The sequence below is a fragment of the Panthera tigris genome, chromosome D4 (genome assembly GCF_018350195.1).
Source record: "Panthera tigris isolate Pti1 chromosome D4, P.tigris_Pti1_mat1.1, whole genome shotgun sequence".
NCBI lineage: Eukaryota > Metazoa > Chordata > Mammalia > Carnivora > Felidae > Panthera > Panthera tigris.
This window is the reverse complement of record NC_056672.1, coordinates 72,028,741-72,049,936: the sequence shown is the minus strand read 5'-3', so window position 1 is coordinate 72,049,936 and position 21,196 is coordinate 72,028,741. Positions and strand designations below refer to the sequence as shown.

The following is a 21,196-nucleotide window of genomic DNA, read 5'->3' as shown; positions in this document are numbered from 1 at the left end:
AGTAAGCTGGGTCGTTCCTAATATAATTTCATCTTCCTTTCCATAAGGTAGTACAAATATTTGGTTAAACATATTCCTCAGTATCTTATTTTTCTATTGCTAACAAAATTTAATGGCATCTTTTTTTGCTTTTTTGTAGTAAAATACACATAACATAAAATTTGTCATTTCTACCATTTTAAGTTCTATAGTTTTGTGGCAATTGAATTGCCATTTTTATTTTTATTTTCTAAAGTAATCTCTACACCCAACATGGGGCTTGAACTCATGACCCCAAGAACAAGAGTAGTGCATATTCTTCCGATTGAGCCAGCCAGGTGCTCTATTTTTAAATGATACTTTCTAGCTCTTGTTGGCAATGATATATCCAAATGAAATTGATTTTTATATATTCATCTTATACTGAAACTCCTTACTAAACTGTTTCATTAATTTTAATTTAACATACTATTAAACTTTCTACATAATGATTTCAACTGCAAAAATGGCAATTTATTTTCTCCTTTCCAATGTCAATATCTTTTGTTTCTGTTTCTTGTCTTTATTGCATAGAAACTATGGTATAATACTGAATAGAAACTTAAGCTAAAGGCCCAAATCATAAACAAAAAAGGTTGATAAATTTTACTTTGTCAAAATTAAGAGTTTATGTTCATCAAAAGACACCATTGGGGTGCCTGGGTGGCTCAGTTGGTTAAGTGTTGGCCTTCAGCTCAGGTCATGATCTCGAGGTTCATGGGTTCAAGCCCCATACTGGGCTCTGTGATGACAGCTTGGAGCCTGGAGCCTATTTCAGATTCTGTGTCTCCCTCCCTCTCTGCCCCTCCCCTGCTCATGCCCTATCGTTCAAAAATGAATAAACCATTAAAAAAAAAATTAAAAAACAAAAAGACACCATTAAGGGGCACCTGGCTGGCTTAGTCAGAATAACATGCAACCCTTGATCTCAGGGTTATGAGTTCAAGTCCTATATTGAGTGTAGAGATTACTTAAACAAATAAATCTTAAGAAAGAAAGAAGGAAAGAAAGAAACCATAAAAAAATGGAGAGAGAAGACACATTCTGGAAGAAGATATCTACTGCAGATATTACCAAGGATACTGTCACCAGCTAGACACCAACACCTGACTTTTACTGCTCATCTGCCCACTGACCTTTGTCCTACATTTTTCCTTAAGCTCTTCTTTACAGCTCATCTCTTAACTCAGGCAAAAGACCTGAGGGGTATAGTATCTCCTGATGGAAATCCAAACTACCTCTTAAGCAATAACAACTCTGCTGACAAAGAATTCTGGCAGGCCCAGACCACTCAGACCAGTTTGAACTTAATCCCAGACTCATGCCTGTGCAGATGGACCAGAGGGTAACCCAGGGAGAGTTATCTTTACCTTGTTATAATGCTAAAATCTCTGCCTCAGAGGAGCACACATTTCATTTACATAACATACAATATAAGTATAGGCATGTTTCCATAAGGCACATATGCCACCTTATTGCCCCCCTGTAAATACAGTAGAGGTGACAAGGCTCTGCTACCTAAATACTCATTCTAACCCTATTTAAAAGGAACCCATTCACCCTTCCTCAAGGAGTCATGGGCTTTGGAAGTTATTCCCTGTGATCTCTTTATTTGCTGCAAGCAAAGTTTCCTTTGTGTGACAACTACACCACCTGGGTAGTTTCTATCTGTGACTCACCAAGGAGCAAACTCACGTGAATTCGGTTACAATACCTGCAAATAATTAAAAACCACAACAAACAGGAAAAAAATGGGTATATAATAGTATATAATAAGAAAATTGTCTATAAGATTGCTTCTAGAAAAATTAATATATTCAAAATAAGGCATATTCTAAATAATTATCTAAATTTCAAAGATGAAGAAAGGTTTCTTTACACATCTGCCCAAAGAATTAGTTCATATAGAAGGAAAGACTGGCTTGGGGGCACCTGGCCAGCTCAGTTGGTGGAGCATGCAACTCTTGATCTTGGGGTTGTGGGGTTTGAGGCTCACAGTGCATGTAGAGATTACTTAAAAATAAAATCTTAGGGGTGCCTGAGTGGCTCAGTTGGTTGAACGCCCGACTCCTGATTTCAGTTCCAGTCATGATCCCAGGGTCGTGGGATCCAGTCCTGTGTTGGGCTCTGTGCTGAGTGTGGAGCCTGCTTAAGATTCTCTCTCTCTCCCTCTGACCCTCTCCACCACTCAAGGTCTCTCTCTTTTAATCTCAAAATAAATGAATAAATAAATACATGAAATCTTAAATATTCTAGAAGGAAAAGACTGGCTTGAATCCTTTTCATCATAGTTTTTCTTTTTTGGTTTTACTGATCTTTCATTTATTTATTTTTTAAAGTTTATTTATTTATTTGGCAGGGGGAAGGCAGAGAGAGAGGGGGAGAGAGAGTATCCCAACCAAGCTCTGCAATGATGGTGCGGGGCTTGAACTCGTGAACTGTGGGATCATGACCTAGGGCGAAGTTGGACACTTAACCAACTGAGCCACCCAGGTGGCTCATCATAGTTTTAAAGAAGAGAGTTAGGCTATAGCTACAGGGTTTTCTGGGAAAGGAGGGGAACTCCCTAGTTCTTCATCCACTAAAGTTTTAATGTAGAAAAGTAATAGAATCATAAGGACTCAGGAAACAGATAACCCATGATGCCTTCTAAAAAACTTGTTATGGGGCACCTGGGTGGCACAGTTGGTTAGGCGTCTGACTTTGGCTCAAGTCATGATCTCATGGTTGGTGGGTTTGAGCCCCACCTTCGCATTGGGCTCTGCGCTGACAGTGTGGAGCCTGCTTGGGATTCTCTCTCTTCCTCTCTCTGCCCCTCCCTAGCTCATGCTCTCTCTCTCTCAAAATAAATAAACTTAAAAAAAAATAAATTGTTGAAGATATAATTCTGCTGACTGAAAGATAAATTTAAAAAAACATTGTCAATGAGCATTAATTCACTTAGATGTGAATATTCATAAAATATAACATGATGGTTATAATTCTCAACAGAAAATTTACATAATGTGAAGATAATAATACTCTGACAAATTGACTATAAAGAAAGAGAGTCATGACAGAGTGTGAGGGTTAATTTGTTCATTTCTTAGAGTGGAATCAATAAATACATTTTTGTTTCTGAGGTTGATGATTTAAGTATATTATTTAAAGTTTAAAGATAACCACTAGTGGAAACTAAAACTAGATTTTCTAATTTACCAGAGGAAGTTGCCTTAATTCTGATACTAAAACTGTACAGACCACAAAAACTCTAAAGCAATCTCATTTATTAATAGAGATATTAAGACTGGAATAAAAATATTAACAAATGTACTAATGTATTTAAAAATGCATACCTTGACAAAGTACATTTTATTCTATGAATGCAAGAATGTATTGATGTGAGAAAATCTATGACAATAAATTTTCTACATTAAAAGAAAAAAGGAGTGGGGTGCCTGCATGGCTCCATCAGTTAAGCCTCCGACTTTGGCTCAGGTCATGATCTCATGGTTTGTGGGTTTAAGCCCCACGTTGGGCTCTGTGCTGACAGTTTGGAGCCTGGAGCCTGCTTTGGATTCTGTCTCCCTCTCTCTGCCCCTCCCCTGCTCGCACTCTGTGTCTCTGTGTCCCTCAAAAATAAATAAATGTTAAAAAAAATTTTTTTTTTAATTTTAAAAGTAAAAAGGAGAAAAACTATATGATAATCTCATGATCATATACTGGCCATCAAGATAATCTCAAATGCCAAAATACTTGATATATTGAATTGAATATCTACCTGATGAAATTTTCAGAAAGCTATAAATAGAAGAACACTTTCCTTTTGATGCTAGTGTGTCATTTATGCCAATGCTTGGTAATCTTTTTACCAAAAGAGAGATAGGCCTTTGGGCAGGAGCCAAATAATAGTATCTGGCTAGAAATTAATAACATTTTCTATTTTCATTGTATCTATTTTTATTTATGATAGCTCTTATGGCAAATGATACTGGTTTTCTATATATGACAGTGATAGAAAATTTCCTTTTAGAAAATTAAGTAAAAAAAGTGAAGTGCTTTAAAGAAAAATGTTAAGTGGACAAAAGTAAAGATGGTTCATGGATTGAGAAAGAATTATGGAACTGGTATTGGAATGAGTCAAGTTTGATAGACTGCTCCAGGCCAATGTTTCTTTCTTTCTTTCTTTTTTTTTTTTTTATGTTTATTTTTTTTGGGGGGGGGAGAGGGAGAGAGAGAGAGAGAGAGAGAGAGAGAGAGAGAGAATGAGCAGTGGAGGGGCAGAGAGAGGGAGACAGCAAATCTGAAGCTGTGAGAGGCTCCTCACTCTCAGTGCAAAGCCTGATGTGGGGCTTGAACCCACAAACTATGAGATTATGACCTGAGCCAAAGTCAGATGTTCAAACGACTGAACCACCCCGGTGCTCGCAGGTCAAGATTTCTTAAATGAGCCTGTGAATACATTCATGGAAGTCTAAGGGTTTTTTGTAAGAATGTTGGGATTTTTCACATTTGCGTTTATATATATACAGATCTAGATGTAGATATCTATATATAACTATATTCTAGATCATGTGGATAACCATCTTAAAACGAAGTGCTATCACGTACATTTGTGTCTACATTTGTATTTACAGCTGCTTTCTCACCCATTAGTGTCACTTTAATTGTCTTGGGCTAATGAGAAAAGGATAGAGAGGCTTGGTATGTAAGTGATGTATTTGATTCAGATAGAGGACAAATGATATCATGGCATGCTAAAATGAAGGTATACAGAAAGGTATCTGATACAGTTGAGTCATTGTGACATAGCCCACTATAGTAAAGTTATAGCCAGGAAGGTATTAAGCTAATGTACAAAGGTTTGGCCTTACTAGTTGTTTAAGGACATCTGTTTTGAATGGGTGGTGCCCATTTAGTACCAGTTAGTAACTATTTCAAGCATCACCTATAACAGAGAACAAGTGGAAGAAAATCTCATTGACACTTACTTGGGTTGCTCATGAGAAAAAGGAACAAAGAAGCAAGAATATGAAGAGGGGACAAGGGCAAAAATACGTTATTAGTTCTCAAGAAGTAGATGGCCTAAAGGTAAATCTGAAAAAGTATTCTGTGAGCTCAGGTTAGAAAAAAAAAGTTACTGGGCAACATCACCTGGGATCAGCAGCATCACCTGGGAATCTGCTAGAAATGCAAACTTTGGGGACCCATCTCTGAATCAGAAACAATCAATTTCTGTTTAACAAGCCCTCCTGGTGATTCTAACTCACGTTAAAGTTTGAGAATTACTGATCTACACTGATAATTTTTTTAAGTTTATATTTATTTATTTTGAGAGAGAGATAGAGCTAGGGAGGGGCAGAGAGAGAGGGAGAGAGAATCCCAAGCAGCCTCTGCACTAACTGCAGAGACCAAATCGGGCTCAAACTCAGTGAGATCATGACCTGAGCCAAAATCAAAAGTCAGATGCTTAACCGACTGAGCTACCCAGGCACCCCTCTACACTGATAATTTATCAGTGGATTTAAAATGATCAGTGATGGGTAGTTGAGGGTCATTAAACTATTTCCATTTATTTGTTTATTTGTTTTTAGCATTTATTTATTTATTTTTGAGAGACAGAGCGCAAGCGAGGTAGGGGCAGAGAGAGAGGGTGATGTACTAATTTAAAAGAATCCAAAGCAGGCTCCAGGCTCTGAGCTGTCAGCACAGAGCCTGATGTGGAGCTCGAACCTGAGAACCGTGAGATCATGACCTGAGCTGAAGACAGATGCTTAATCAATGGAGCTACCCAGGTGCCCCCATTTATTTGTATGTTTGAAATTTTCCATTGTAAAAGATAAAAAATAAAACAACACTCAAATAGAGAACATATTCATATATTACTTCTAAAATAAAAAGTTGAAAGAAAATTTAAGTTTTATTTTCTTTATTTTGGGACAGAGAGACAGAGACAAAGAATCCCAAGCAGGCTCCACACTGTCAGCACAGAGTCCTATGCAGGGCTTGAACTCCCAAACTGTAAGATCATGACTTGAGCCAATATCATGAATCGGAATGCTTAACCGACTGAGCCACACAGGTACCCCAAAGTTGAAAATCTTTTTTCTGTTTTTTTTTAGAGAGAGGGTGAAAGTGAGCGAAGGGCAGAGAGAGAGAGAATCCCAGGAGGGGAAGAGAGAGACAGAGAGAGAGAGAGAGAGAGAGAGAGAGAGAGAGAGAGAGAGAGAGAAGCAGGGCTCACTCAAAGTGGGGCTTGGGTTCACCCGAAGCAGGGCTCATGTTCACCTGAAGCAGGGCTCATAGTTACCCAAAGCAGGGCTCGAGCTCACCTGATGCGGGGCTTGAGCTCATGAGCTATGAGATCATGACCTGAGCTGAAGTCAAATTGCTTAAATGACTGAACCACTAAGGCACCCCAAAAGCTGAAATTTTTTTAAAAAAGGGATCCATATATAGAGAAATAGTAGACTAGTGCTTCTCAAATTGTGAAGAGCCATTTTTAAAAAAATTTCCAATCCTTTGTGGAGTATTACTTTTTAAAAAATTTTTTCCCTGTTTATTTGTTTTTGAGGGAGAGAGTGCACAAGTGGGGGAGGGACAGAGAGAGAGGGAGACGTAGAATCCAAAGTAGACTCCAGGCTCTGAGCTGTGAACACAGGGCCTGACTCAGGGCTCAAACCCATGAACCATGAGATCATGACCCAAGCCAAAGTCAGCAGCTTAACCAACTGAGCCACCCAGGCACCTCTTGAGTAATACTCTTGTAAAAATACAATAAAAATAACTAGAAATTGAAATAAAAAAATAAGTACAGAATATTAATCCATTTTTTTTATTAGGTTCAATAGAAATAGTATTTGTTCAATTGTTAGGAGTTTCAAGACACTTTTTCTCATTCTATTCTTTTCTTGTTAGGAACTAGTTAACAGTTTAGAGACCAACACCATTCCACTGTCCACAGTAAATGATAAAATGATAAATAAATGACTCAAGGAATTCTGTTGTTTTGTAAGCTGAAAATAATAATCAAAGTAATAATTATGAACAACTATAAACACTGAACATTTACCATATGGTAAATATCATCTTAGGTACTTTTCATGTACTAATTTAAACCTTCCCCTAAAGCTATAAGTACTATTATTATCCCCTCTTTACAGTTGTAGAAGCTGAAGCACAGAGAGGTTAAGAAAATTGTTCCAGTTTACTCTTAGCAAGTGCTGGTCTACTGTTAAAAACTTAACAGAAAATCAGGAAATGAAAGTTTAGGAGTCGTGCTAATGGAAAACAGGGAAGCCACGGGGCCAGGGTTGGGGTAGCTGGCAGTAGTGTCTCCTTCGCTCCCACACCTGGCATTGTCTCCTGCAGAGGGACAGATAGACACATTTCAGAATGGGTGGGGGAGTCTTCTACTGTGTCTGTTCAAGGTATGATGACATGTCTGTCTCAACAGGTAGCTCATTAATATTGACCTCAAAGCAATCCTGCACATCCTTGAGGATCTTGGCATCATTCTCATCTGATATCTGACATAAGTGTGATGGCCAAGCCCATGGTACCAAACTGGATGGCTCTGACCACACAACGCCGATAGAGGTTGGAATCCTCAGGCATTTTTTTTTTTAATGTTTATTTATTTATTTTGAGAAGGAGGCAGGGCAGAGAGAGGGAGAGAATCCCAAGCAAGTTCTGTGCTCAGCACAGAGCCCACTGCAGGACTCGATCCCACAAACTGTGAAATCATGACCTGAGCCGAAATCAAGAGTCGGAACCTCAATTGAGCCACCCAGGAGCCCCTCAGGCATGTTGTTGTTAAATGCAATTTGCAATAGTGCAATGTCCATGCCTCAGCCGAATAGGTTGGTAGCCACCAGAATTCATCACTGAAAATCGTTAAACTAGGGCACCTGGGTGGTTCAGTCATTTGGGCATCCTACTCCGGCTCAGGTCATGGTCTCGTGGTTTGTGAGTTCAAGCCCCACGTGGGCTCTGTAATGACAGCTTAGAGCCTGCAGCCTGCTAAGGATTCTGTCTCCCTCTGTCTCTGCCCCTTTCCCACTCTCTCTCAAAAATAAACATTAAATTTTTTTTAAATTACTTAAAAAAAAAAATCTTTAAACTTCTAGTACTGAGAAAACCTCTCCTCCTGGGGCATCCCACAGGGGATGGGCAATGGCTGGGAAATTCGGCTCCAGTAGGAGCTGGCCCAGTGCGATGCTACACAGACCAAGAAGATTTAAGATTCTAAATTAGGTAGTCTGGTTCTAGAGCACATCCTTAATCATTATACACTATTGTTCATTTGATTGTGTAGGCAGAGGTATTCTTCTACTTAAAGTGTCCTTTTTCTAGTTCTTTGAGAATTAGTGAATGGAATTCACTTTGTGAGAGCAGGGGTTATCAGCTTGAAATCAAACAGGAATATATTTAAGCATATCTGAAAAGGTGTGCCAACCTCCACTTCCAAGAGTTCTACTCCTGCAGTGGGGCCAAGGAGTTTCCCAGATTAAGAACCCATCTTCAGGGCAGAGAGTGGTGTGCACCAGTTTTAAGGATAAAATGTCAGTGCCTAGGGGAACGATGACACTTGGAACACTATGGTGATTGTTAGCTGGTTCTCTGGCCTAGTCCCCACAAATTCATGCTTAAATCCTAAAAGATTTCTGTGAATAAAAATGGAAAGGGCTGTTTCATTAAAAATTTTGAGGCACCTATGTAATATGACAAAAAGGGGAAAGGAACGCTCCCATTTCGGAAAAATGCTCCAGAAAATCCAATGCAATTCTGATATGGGCTGGTAGGTCCTACTACAGGATGGTGATAGGAGACAGCACCTTCCACGCAAACATTGGAAACCTCTGAACCAGGTGGTCATGTTAGGAGCTTCATGTGCAGATGAGTATGTCAGGGCCAGGTACAGGTTGAAGAAAGTGGACATGACTCATGGTGGTAGAGCAGTCAGTAGGAGACGCTTTCAAGCTTCCTCCTGATAGTTGGGAAGGCCTTAAAGCAAGGTTCACAATTCGACAGATTGGGCAGTTTGTGAGGCTCAGTGTGCTAGCTATTATAACCCTGTTTGACTAACTACCAAGGTGATGTAGCCTGAAAAATGTGAATTATACTCCCACACATTTTTCTTAAGGCTTGAAGTTTATTATTGCTTAGCTATTGAACAAATAATAAGTTTGAAGGGAACACTCCTCAAGTCTTCTTCTGAAATAATTGCAGATTCATACAAACTTTAAAAAGCAGTGCAAAGAGGTCCTGTGTACTCTCTACCCAGTTTCTCCCAATAGTAACATCTTAATTATAACAAAACCAGGAAATTGATATCGATGCAATCCAGAAATCTTATTATTCAGATTTTGCCAGTTTTATATGCACTTGCATGTGTCTAAAGTTTATGTAATTTCATCATGTGTAGACTTGTATAACCAGTCCTATAATCAAGATATAGAACTGTTCCATCACCACAAACATCCCCTTGTGACTCCATTATAGTGCCATCTGTCCCCTTGTCTTTCCATACTCTCCCACCCTGGTCCTAACCCCTGGAAACCATTAGTCTGTTCTCTATATAATTTTTTCATTTTGAAAATATTATATACAAATGGAATCATAATGGGTACCTTTGGCATTTAGCTTTTTTTACTCAGTACAGTTTCTATTTTAAGGAATACATATTAATGATTATATTTTCTATTTGTCATGCGATAATATATTAAAATGTTCTCCTTCCAGAAAAAATAATAAAGAATTATCTCTCAAAAAAAAAATATGCTCCTTCCAGATTCATCTAAAGGCTGATCTTATTTCTGACCTATACTGGCATCTTTCTATTACTTGTATGTCTTAAGAAGTCTTACCTGTAAACATGAATAGGGTAATGTTAGTTAAAGGTTAACTATATCAATGCATAATGGAATGCCTTAAGGCAAATGTTCAAAAGCTACATTTTGTCCAAACATAATAATAGTGGATAAAGTGGATGTGTGTGTGTGTGTGTGTGTGTCTTCTCAGTGAAGGCATTTCAGGGGAATTTCTTATTTTTTTTCCCCCAGGGGAATTTCTTAGACAAATTAGAACAAAAACAAAAAGAAGCAAAATCTTAGAAAATTTATAAATTAAGTTATTGTAACTGTCTTACTTTTCAAAAGTTTAGAGCAAACAGAGAACACAATATTCTCTTCACCATCAAAAAGCCACTCGACAGGACATAAAGTTCTCATGACCAGCTAGGTCTTGTGGATGATATCTGATCATTCCGGAACCTCAGAAACTTTTGCTGAGATTATAGAAGGCCATGGTTTTCCCATGCCATTTGGACTATGGGAACATCTAGGATTCTAAAAGTGGTTCTAGAAGACCTAACTTCTATTCTGCCTACTGTTTTGAATCAGAGGCACTCACAAACCTAAGGCACTCAATCAGTGAGAAGTCTTTTGAACTTAGGACCAAAAGGCAAGAGAAATAGAAAGGTTTCACCTTGCTTTCTGTTGTGAGCTGTTTTCTTCTATCTATGCTTCTGTTGTAAAATGGGATGTTAAGTGTTTAGGAAATGTCAGTTTTGTTCATTAGTCAGATATGCTATCTTTACATTGGAGACTTTCCAGAGCTATTGTTAGTAATAGGGACAATGAGCTTCAGATCGATTTCACATTTATTTTTTAAAACTGAAATCTGTCAGCTATCTTAAGGCATGGGGCTAAGAGAAAGGCAACGTAAGAAAATGTAATGATTTTTGGAATCATTTTGGCAATATTTATGAAACTTGAAAATGTTTATACCTCTTTGTTCTGCAATTCTACTTCTAGGAACTTATTCCTCAGAAACACTCATGTGCAGAGATGCTCATATATATTATGTTCTTTGCAATATTGTTATTTTGAATTAGCAACTCTAAATTTCCACTATTTTGGAAGAGGTTAAATTAATTATGGTACATGAAATTATAACCTAGTATGCAGTATAAAAAACAAATTAAGTAGGAGCACTTGGGTAGCCCAGCCTTTTGAGCATCCAACTCGTGATTTTGGCTCAGGTCATGATACCAGGCTCGTGGGATCCAGTCCCACCTTGGCTCTGTGCTGAGTGTGGAGCCTGCTTAGGATTCTCTCTCTCTCCCTCTCTCAGCCCCTCCCCTGCTTGTGCTCCCTCCCTCTCTCTCTCTCTCTCTCAAAATAAATAAATAAGCATTAAAAAAAATAGCTTGTCTTGCTGAATTTTTAACATCTGTCTGGCAATGTAGGGTGCAACTTAATATTGTATTTAACATATAAAACAAAATATATTTTATCTTTTGGAAAGAGGGATTGAAGTTAGATACAGTTCTTTAAAAGTAGGTTCCCTGAATTAGATACCTGAGCTATCTGAAAATTGTTTTTTGCCAATAAATAATAAAGTGATTGAGGAATCCATTCAACCATGAAGGCTGGAATCTGATTTCTTGGTTATTCCTGCAGCACTCGGCACATAGTAAACACTCAATAAATAATGCCTTAATGATGGATGAATCGACAGTTTAAGTCGTTTTAGTAGCACCTACTTATTTAAAAGCAGGATACTAGCAAAGATAGAGGATGATTGAGTGTCTTGTTACTTGCTTTTCAAATGAGGAGGCTGGGGGGGGGGCAGCCCCTCTCTTCCTGGTCAGGTTAAGAATTTGGTCGAGGACAGCCTTTGGTGGCTCATGTTTTGATGAACTGTGAATTGGGAAATCATTGAATTTCAGAACCATACAGCATATAAAAGGGAAAACGATCGAGGTGCCACTACTTAGATACAAAATTTTGCCCAGACGAGAGGAAAGAGATCTAGTGGCAGTGAAACTGTGGGCAAATCACTCTACCAGTATCTACATTTTCACGTGGAAAAAAAAAGGGAATCATCACTCCGTCATAGGATATGTTTCTTTACATGAAGGGATATGAAAACCTGTATAAAATACTGGCAATATAGTGGCCCTTCCGTATTGTGCAACGACTATTTCGTGTAAATCCAAACCCAGACAGTAGGGTCGAATAGAGACTAAAACTGTACACAATTGAGAGGTTCTTAAATTACGGGCAGTCTGTTTCATCTCATTCATTTTAATCTCAACCTATCGGCCACTGGGAATCCCAGAGATCCACTCATAGGACCCGGCGGACGACCGGCGGGTCCCGCACTGGAGTTCGCACCCGCCCGGGTCCTGAACCCAGGCTTCTGTGGGTTGCAGGGCTCGGGGCTTCGGAAGACCACTGCCCGCGCCTTGCCTCGGTGCTTGGGGTCGAGCCACCGCCAGCCTCGCTCACCAGGAGCAATTCTGGCGCGGTTCTGGGGTCCTGGCGAGACACTCCTACCTACACTCAGGAGTCGGGTCTCCAACGCTCTTCCCGCCGGTAGACAGCGGAGTCGGACCCAGGCAGCCTGAGGCAGAGTAGCCGGAAGGCCGGCAGGGCCCGCGGGTGGGCGGGCGGGACTGCAAAGCGAGAAGCACAAGGAGCGCGCTCCCGTGAACGCAGGAGGGAGGCAGGGGCGAGGCGCGCGCGTGCGCTGGGATGAGAGGCCGGGAGGCGGAGTCCTAGGACAACGGCAGGAAGAGGGCGCCCTGGAGCCGAGCCGGAGGCCGGCTGGGGGCGGGGTGGAGGGAGGGCGTCGACGCTAAGGGGCGGGATGAGGCGAGGCGGGGACGCGCTTGCGGGGTGGGGAAGGTGGGGGCGCGGCGGTGGCGGGAGCGTCCCTGGTCTCCGCCCCTGTTTCCCACTCTCCTTCCACCTCCCACCCGGCGGGGCTCCGGAGAGGCGCCGCTTGCCAGTCCCCGGAGCCGCCCAGCTGCCGCCGCCTCCGCCCTCCGCTCGCGGTGAGCCCGTCAGTCCCCGCACCGTGCGCTCCTCGGTCTGGGCCATGGATGGGTAAGTACTCGGTGGCTCATCGGCTGCGCTTGCCCCGCTTCCTTTCGGCTCTCGGCCGGACGCGCCGCGGCCGGGGAGCCTGGCGCGGCGTTGGCGACCGGAGGAGCTGCCCCGGCCGAGCCCGACGGCGGGGCTTCCGCGCGGCCCGAAATCGTGGAGGGGCGGTCCGCCGCCGCCTCTCTTTCCCCCACGGGGCGCCCCCGTAATGTCCGCCCCTTCCCAGCCTCACACCCGGAAGCGGAGGAAAGCCGGGTGCAGCCGCCGGGTGCCGGGGTCCGCCCTCCGCGCGCAGAGTCCGGAGAGCCCGGCCCGGCCTGCCGACACTTCCTCTCAGAAAATGGTGCGCGGCGCTGGGGGAGGCGGAGGCGGCGCTCGGGGCGGGCGTCCTCCCGCTTGGGGAGTTGCTGTTTACCGGTGAGGTGGGGCGAGCGCCGGAGCTTCCCCTGGCGGGGAGGCGAGCGGCCGCGGAGAGGCGGATGGCGAGTGCACGCGTCGGTGCACGTCTGGGCGGCGACCTGGTCCCGAGGCCAGTGCCCCCCGCGGATGTAGACGTGCGGGGAGGCGGGGGGGTACCGGAGGAGGTCTCCCGACTTGGGCTGTGAGCTGTGCCAACGATATCTGTATACCGGGCGTCTGGACTTGGTGACTGTGGACGCTCTCCCCCACAACCCCCCAAAAGAAGCCCCGTGAATTTCTTCAATTTTCGGGGAGCTCTTTAAAAGTTAATGAGGTCCGTGACCAAAATAAAAAGATTTGGAATCGCCGTTATAAATATTTGTCTAAGGACCCAGGGATTTGGCGTGGGACCTGACAGATAATTTAATGTTTAAGGAAACGACTGGATTAAGATCTTCATAGATTAATTATTGTTAACATATGTACATCAAGATTTTTAAAATATCTCCAGCTCTATTAGAGCTTGCAAATCCTCTTATTCCTATTATGTAGGAATTATTGAGGTTTTGTTTGGCCTTTTACTTGCTTTTGAGGACAAGATATCTGCAAACCCCTTGGTTGTAGAATATATGAAACTTGCTTAAACAGTAAAAGCCTTGTGCATGTTACCATATAGTTGATGATTGTTGCCATGCTGTGTAAAGACAATGGAATCTTCCAACAATTTTTGTCTTCGTTAGACTTCATTTACGTATTTTCACAGTATGAAGTGTATGGAATATTTGGATTAACTCATTTGAATGCTAATTGCATATTGCCACTGACTTTAGACAAAGTGCGATTTTAGATTTCATTCATGGTTGTGATGTTATTTTGTTTTAATTTAATTGAAGCTATTTTTATTGTTTAATTGAAACTTTTCTGAGAGCATTGTTGAAAACTCACTGCACATCACCTTATTCAGTTACACTTTATATGGGTGCATAATTTTGCCGTTTTAATTATTTGTGTAATTATGCCAGTATTTCAGTTTAGGGAGGTTGTGAAATTGGTGTCTCACAGTGTGTAGTGTGTTGTCCGTTAGATGATTTGACTTGAGCTGTGGACGCAGGCTAGCTTTTGGTATTGGAAAATTTATAGTGATAATAAAGAGGACTGGAGTTCTGCATTTTGTGCAGTGCAGACTTACTCTTTTGGATAGTTTAATAACTCTCTCTTCACCCTTTATATGTTATTAAAGCTAAGAATGAGTTGTTTATTCGTTGAAATATGTGAGGCAGTAAGACAGATCCTGGAAGGTAAGTTCAGGACTGATACAGTCTTAATTTTTATGCATAGTTATTTGACACATTTAAATTTCAGACAAATGAATTTCAAGTTTTCACCAAGTCTAAGGAAAAAATTTTAACCTATATGGTTGTTTAAAACAAGTAAATTTGCATCATTGAGCAAGCCAGATTCATAAATTTGTTTACTTTTATTAAGTAATAGCGGTAAAAGGTTCTTAATAATATATTGAATTTAGAGCTTTAGGAGATACGGAGGTAAATTGTAATTGAAGATGGTTTCTTGGGGGTTAGAAGAGATGGATTTTTGCTTGGGAGAACTTTATGGGGTTTCTACACCTTGGGGTTAAGGGATGTGGTTTTGAACACAGTGAATTTTTGCTTCTAGAGGCTAATTAACTTTTTGCATTTTCCCACAGCCTGAAAAAGGTCCTTTTTCATTATTTCAGATAGTTAAAAAAGAAACAACAAACCACCAGTCATTGTATCTTTCTAGTTCTTCCTCAAATTCCAACTGTCTTTTGTGTGTGTGTGTGTGTGTTCATTTCCTCCTGAGATAATTTATACTTAAACACAGTTTTGATGTGGTAGAGCTTTTTTTTTTTAAAGCAGATCTTTGAAATTTTTCATGTCTGAAATTTGATGTTTGCATTTATTTTAGTTCTGAGAGACTATCTTAGCTGTATTTTGGTGAGCTGTTTTGGGTGGATGCAAATTTGCAAGATACCTTCTATTTCTGTAAAAGCCACTCAGTGGTTTTGTTTCATTTAGAATTTTAAACATGATAATTCAGACCAGTCATTTAAAAGAATGAAATTTGGTGATTTTTAAGTTTTGATTTGGATTTGTTAAATAGAGGCAAATGGATATACACATATTCATGTTATTGAAACACACCTATACTTTAATAAATACTAAAAGAATTTGATTTGTTTCTTACATTGCGGTTAAAGCTTTGCTTTTATACTCTGCTGTTACTAGACTGACCCATCACTTTTCTTTGTATTAACATTTCATAACTCATCACATTCTTATTTTTATTAATTTTTATTATTATAGTGCTTTTCCTTTTTTTCTTTAATCTTATTATCTCTGTCTTTTAAAAACTTGTTCTCTAACTTTGTTTTCCATTTTCTCTTTTTACTTTTTCCATACAGTGTTGTTACAGATCTTATAGCAGTCGGTTTAAAGGTAGGACTCTTTTACTATCCTTTCATAAGCTTTTTTAAATCTTAGTTTCAGCATTTTTTTTTCCAATGGTGAAATCATCTCACCTGTTCATAAAATTATCTGTTTTACTGTGTGATAATAATCTTTCATTTTTATTTAACTCCAAAATAAGTGGATTTGTAGCTGATTTTGGATTTTATATATTTATGAAGAGGTACTACAGTATTATCTTGTATATCTAAAATGTGAACAAAAAGTTTAGCCCATAGTTTTACTTGAACTATCAGAGTGAGTGTGTTTGATTTTGGTTTGTTCTGGCTTAGCAGTTAAATGTAACCTAGGCTGTGTTCCCCTGTCATGTTCTTTCTTATATCTTCTCTTGGATGTGCTTAAGAGTAATACAGTAATAGTAGCAGCTAAGGTTTCTCTAATTCCTACTATGTGCCAGCTTGCTTTACACGTATTTCACTAATTAATAACAGTTCTTCAAGGTAGATATCAATAAATTCCCATTTTAGAGATGTAAAATAGGTTCAAGGTGTGGTGCATCAAAGTTCAAACCCATGTCTTCCTGGTTCTAAAGCTGGACGTTTACCCCACACCCCATTATAACTAGCTGCCAGTAATAAGGGTTCTGTCTAGAAGGTGAGCAGCAGGAGAGCTGGATAATTAGTATTTGACAGTAATAATTCTTCTAAGTAATGTCACATCAGTTTAATCAGTTTTCTTGTTTATTGAATTCTAAACTATAAATCAAGTAAACAATGTTCATCAGTATGAGGTTTTTAAATATAAATGGATGTTTTAAGGTTTCCTTTAGCAATTTGATATTTGATAAACCTGTTGAGAATCTAGTTCTAGAGGCCACTTAATAGTTTGAATTACTGTAGAAAACAGAAATAAATAATTGATGTTTATATGTATTTTATGTAAAGTTGTTTAATCACTTTCTTCTCATCTCTTCATCATCTCTTCTTGCTAGCAATTTCAGCACTTCCACATTTGCAGTTATTCTATGTGGTGCTGCTCATATTCTTGAAACATCTTAAAAAATAAGCATAGGGGCACCTAGGTGGATCGGTCTTGTAAGCATCTGACTCGATTTCAACTCAGGTCATGCGTGATCTCCTGGTTCGTGAGATCAAGCCTCATGTCGGGCTCAGCGCTGACAGCATGGAGACTGCTTGGGACTGTGTCTCCCTCTCTCTCTCTGCTCCTTTCCTGCATGCTCACTCTCTCAAAATAAATGAATAAACTTAAAAAAAACCCCACAAATACAGCAAATAGCATATGAAACTAACAGTAGGATTCTGAGACTAACATAATTGGGAACTACTGCTTACACTGTCTTTTGAAGTTGGGTTGAATTAGCTTGCTTTGGCAAACTTTAAACATATTTTATGAATTGAAAATAAATGGAAGAACCTCTTAAGTATGCTTCTCATCGTCGTCGTCTTTTTTTTTTTTTCTCACCGCAGATACTCAAGTCATTTTCTCTTTTGAGAATGACGCTAAAGAGAATGACATGGAGATTAGAAATTGCAGGCTCATGTCTAGAATCACTTTTGGTGTCTCTGTATGTCCCTGTGAGGGAAAGGATATTTAAAGTGAATATTGTTTTGGTCTTATCCAAAATGTAATTCGTGATACTAGTTTATCTGGCAAAAATGAGTAAGTGAGACATTTAAAAAACTTACCATTTTGAAATTGAGAAATTATCCTTGAGGGACTGTTATGCCGGTTTTATTGTGGGAAAAAAATATATCTTGATGATAAATAAAAGAAAAAGACCAGGCATAGCCACTGGATTTGAATACATGATTTGGATTTCTGACTACCTGTTTAGTAGCAAGCACTTTGGAAACAAAGGTCAAATCCTACTCTGAAGAAACAATATGCTGATTTAGTTATTTCACTAGTCAATCTATATTTTTATAGACTTACATACTGGAAATGTCTATAAAATTACTCATTATATGGAGAATTTCTCCTAAGATTGTTCTGCTTCTTTCTTGGATCCCATCCAAGGAATTTAGTTACCAGGTAATAGGCTAATAAGGCTCATAATTTGTCTGGATTGTATAAACCAAAATTAGCAAATTTAAGTAAGTCTTTTGAGAATATCAGTTTCTTACCTTTATTTGCTATCTGAATATGATGATACAACAAATAGTTTCAGCCACTGGCAAGAGTGGATTTCAGGTTATGCTCCACAAGTTGCTTTCCCAGACTCAGAAAAATAATATGGATTTCATTTTTAAAGAATTAAAAATACTCAATATAAAATCTTTTATTTTAGAGAAACAAAATGGAATTGTTTTTAGAGATGAAGTTATTGACTATGATATGTCATGAAGGCAGGAAATTTTGATATTTTCTTCACTACTGTGTTTCCAATGTCCGGCACATAATCTCTCAAAAAATACCTGATAAGTGAATGATAGCAAAATGGGCACCTAGTTTGGTGACAAACGTAAAATGGAACCCAAGCCTTCTGATTTTGCTGGTGTTTCCTCAATTAGGTGTTACTGTAGTGAGAAAGAATTAGATTCATTTTTTAGATTGGAATTTTCTTGAATACAGATAAACATTTTCAAGCAGTTTAGGGACATACCATGTTTGAGATTTACTTATGTAGTTGTATACCCTGGATACAGGGTATCAATTTTTGAGCCTTGCCTAAATTATGCAGGAAAATTAATTTTGGGTACTTCTCACAAAGTATTTGCTTTATTGTCTCATGTTATTTCACGTTTTAATATGCTTTTAAAAACAAGCGGGGGGCACCTGAATGGCTCAGTCAGTTAAGCACCCGACTCTGGATTTCAGCTCAGGTCATGATTTCAGGGTCGTGAGATCAAGCCCCCAGTTGGGCTCTGTGCTGATACTGCAGAGCCTGTCTTGAGATTCTCTCTTTCTGCCTCACCCCTGCTTGCTGGTGTGCTCTCTCTCTCAAAATAAACATTAAAAAAAAAAAAAAAGAAACAGTGTTATCCTGTATTTTAAATTCTTTTGAATGAAGAACCAACTAGGTGACTATGAGTGATAATGGACAAGTTTCAAGAACTTTATTATACTGGGTGCCTGGTTGGCCCAGTTGGAAGAGCATGTGACTCTTGATCTTGGGGTCATGAGTTTGAGCCCCACGTTGGGTGCATACATTACTTACATAAATAAAACTTAAGAAAAAAAAAAAGAACTTCATTATACCAGATAAACCAAACTGTCTGCATTGTGGGTAACATAGCTTTTTGTGTGTGTACCTAAGTGTATTTAAAATTTCCAGCTTATAGGTCATGACCTCATGATGCATGAGTTTGAGCCCAATGTCGGGCTCCTTGCTGACCATGCAGAGCCTGCTTGGAATTCTCTCAGCCTCTCTCTCTGCTCCTCCTCCTTTTCTGTTTCTCTCTCAAAATAAATAAATAAACTTAAAAAAAAAATTTCCAGCTTACACTTTTACTAGTTGGTTTATCTGAAACTCAAATATTTCCCTTATTTGTAGTTATGTTTTCAAAATGCTGTAGTAGCTATTAAAACAAATGATTGATTAAAAAAAATTTTTTTTTAAATAAAAACAAATTTTTTTTTAAATATTTCTGAGAGAGAGTCCATGTGCATGCATGGAGGAAGGGCAGAGAGAGAGGGAGACACACAGTCTGAAGCAGGCTCCAGGCTCTGAACTGTCAGCACAGAGCCCTGTGTGGGGCTCAAACTCACAAACTGTGAGATCATGACCTGAGCCTAAGTCGGGCCCATAACCAACTGAGCCACCCAGGCACCCCACAAATGATTTTTTTTAATGATGATTTTTTTATATGTTTTCTGGGTTGTCTTCCTATTTTATTTTATTAAAGTTTATTTATTTATTTTTGAGGGAGAGGGAGAGAGAATCCCAAGCAGATGCCACACTGCTAGTGTAGAGCCTGTCGTGGGGCTCAAAATCACGAACCCTAAGCCAAAATCAAGAGTCAAATGCTTAAGAGACTGAGCCACCCAGACCCCCATTGTCTTCTTATTTTAATTCATTAGATGCATATAGAAAAACTCATGTTTAGGAAAGACTGTTGGTTTCTGATAATTATCATGCCTGTTAGTATAAAGGGAAGAACAATATAACATATTTAAATTGATTTTGAAGATTGGGTTTTTTTTTTTTTTTTTGCTTGACCAGAGCTTAGCAAAGTACAGACTGTGGACCATATCCAGCTTGCCACCTGTTTGGTAAATAGTTTTGTTGGAGCACAGCCATGCTAATTCCATATTGTCTGGTGATTTTCATGATAGATGGATAGAGTTGAATAGTGGTAGCAGAGATCATATGACCACAAAGCTTAGAATATTTCTTTCTGGCGCCCTTTTCAGAAAAAGCTTGCCTGCTGCGGTGCTTGAGCTATACAAAATAAAGAAGGCCTTTACTGGATTTTTTTTTTTTTTAATTAAATCGGGCTGTAATTTGTATAGAGTGAAATGCACAGTTTTCAAGGGTACAGTGCAATAAATTCTGAGAAATGTATCCACCTATGTTTCCTACTCCCCAGTCAAGGCCATAGAACATCATTCCAAATTGTTTTGTTGCCTTTTTTCAGAGTCAGTTTAGGCAACTGTTCTGATGTCTATTAATTTTTCTGTTTTTGAGCTTTTTATAAATGGAATAAAATGTTTATATGTCATATACACAGTATAAGCTCTTTGATGTCTGGTTTCTTTTACTCAGCAAAATGAGTTTTAGATTCAACCATGTTGCATGTATCAGTAGTTCATTATTTTTTATTTCTAAGAGTATTCCTTTGTGAATGTATTACAATATTTAAAAATCTGTTCTCATGTTGATAGACATTTGGGTTCTTTCCAGATTTGGACTGTTGTGAATAAAGCTGCTTTGAGCATTTGTGTATGTCTTTGGATAGATGTATGCTTCATTCTACACCATATGTAGGAATAGAATTAGATATGCATATATTTAAATTTGTAAGAAACTGTCAAACTGTTTTGTTAAATGTTGTACCATTTTATACTCGGACTAGCTTTGTATTATGGAGTTTAGGTGGCCTACATCCTTGTCTACAGTTGGTATTGCCAGTCTTCACTTACCCATTCTAGTGGGTATAACCAGAAAGGCTGACAGTATCTCATTATAGTTTTAATTTGCATTGACCTCATGACTGATGGTGGTGCTTACCTTTTCATGCTTTTCTACTGTTTCATGTATTAGTCATTCACTTATCTTTTGTGAATGTTCATTAAGTCTTACATATTTCTTAATTTATTTTTATTTTTTTAAGTTTATTTATTTATTTTGAGAGAGAGAAAGAGAGAGCATGCAGGGGGAGCAGAGAGAATCCCAACCAGGTTTTACACTGTCAGCTAGAACTGTGAGAGCATCACCTGAGCCAAAACCAAGAGTCTGATGCTTAACCGAGTAAGCCACCTAGATGCCCGTCCTATCTA

General features: G+C 39.2%; 1 protein-coding gene across 2 annotated transcripts in view; it reads left to right on the top strand.

Annotated features, from left to right (window-relative positions):
* Nucleotides 1-12,697: 12,697 nt before the first annotated feature.
* PTBP3 (polypyrimidine tract binding protein 3) overlaps nt 12,698-21,196 on the top strand; it is a 125,964-nt gene continuing 117,465 nt past the window's right edge. Inside the window, exons 1-2 of one of the 2 annotated variants that reach the window (XM_042964615.1) lie at nt 12,698-12,893; nt 15,733-15,766. In XM_042964615.1, coding sequence (XP_042820549.1) covers nt 12,886-12,893; nt 15,733-15,766 — 42 coding nt within the window. In that variant the 5' untranslated portion in view covers nt 12,698-12,885. The remainder of the gene's footprint in view (nt 12,894-15,732; nt 15,767-21,196) is intronic. The other variant, XM_042964616.1, reaches the window with a different exon arrangement.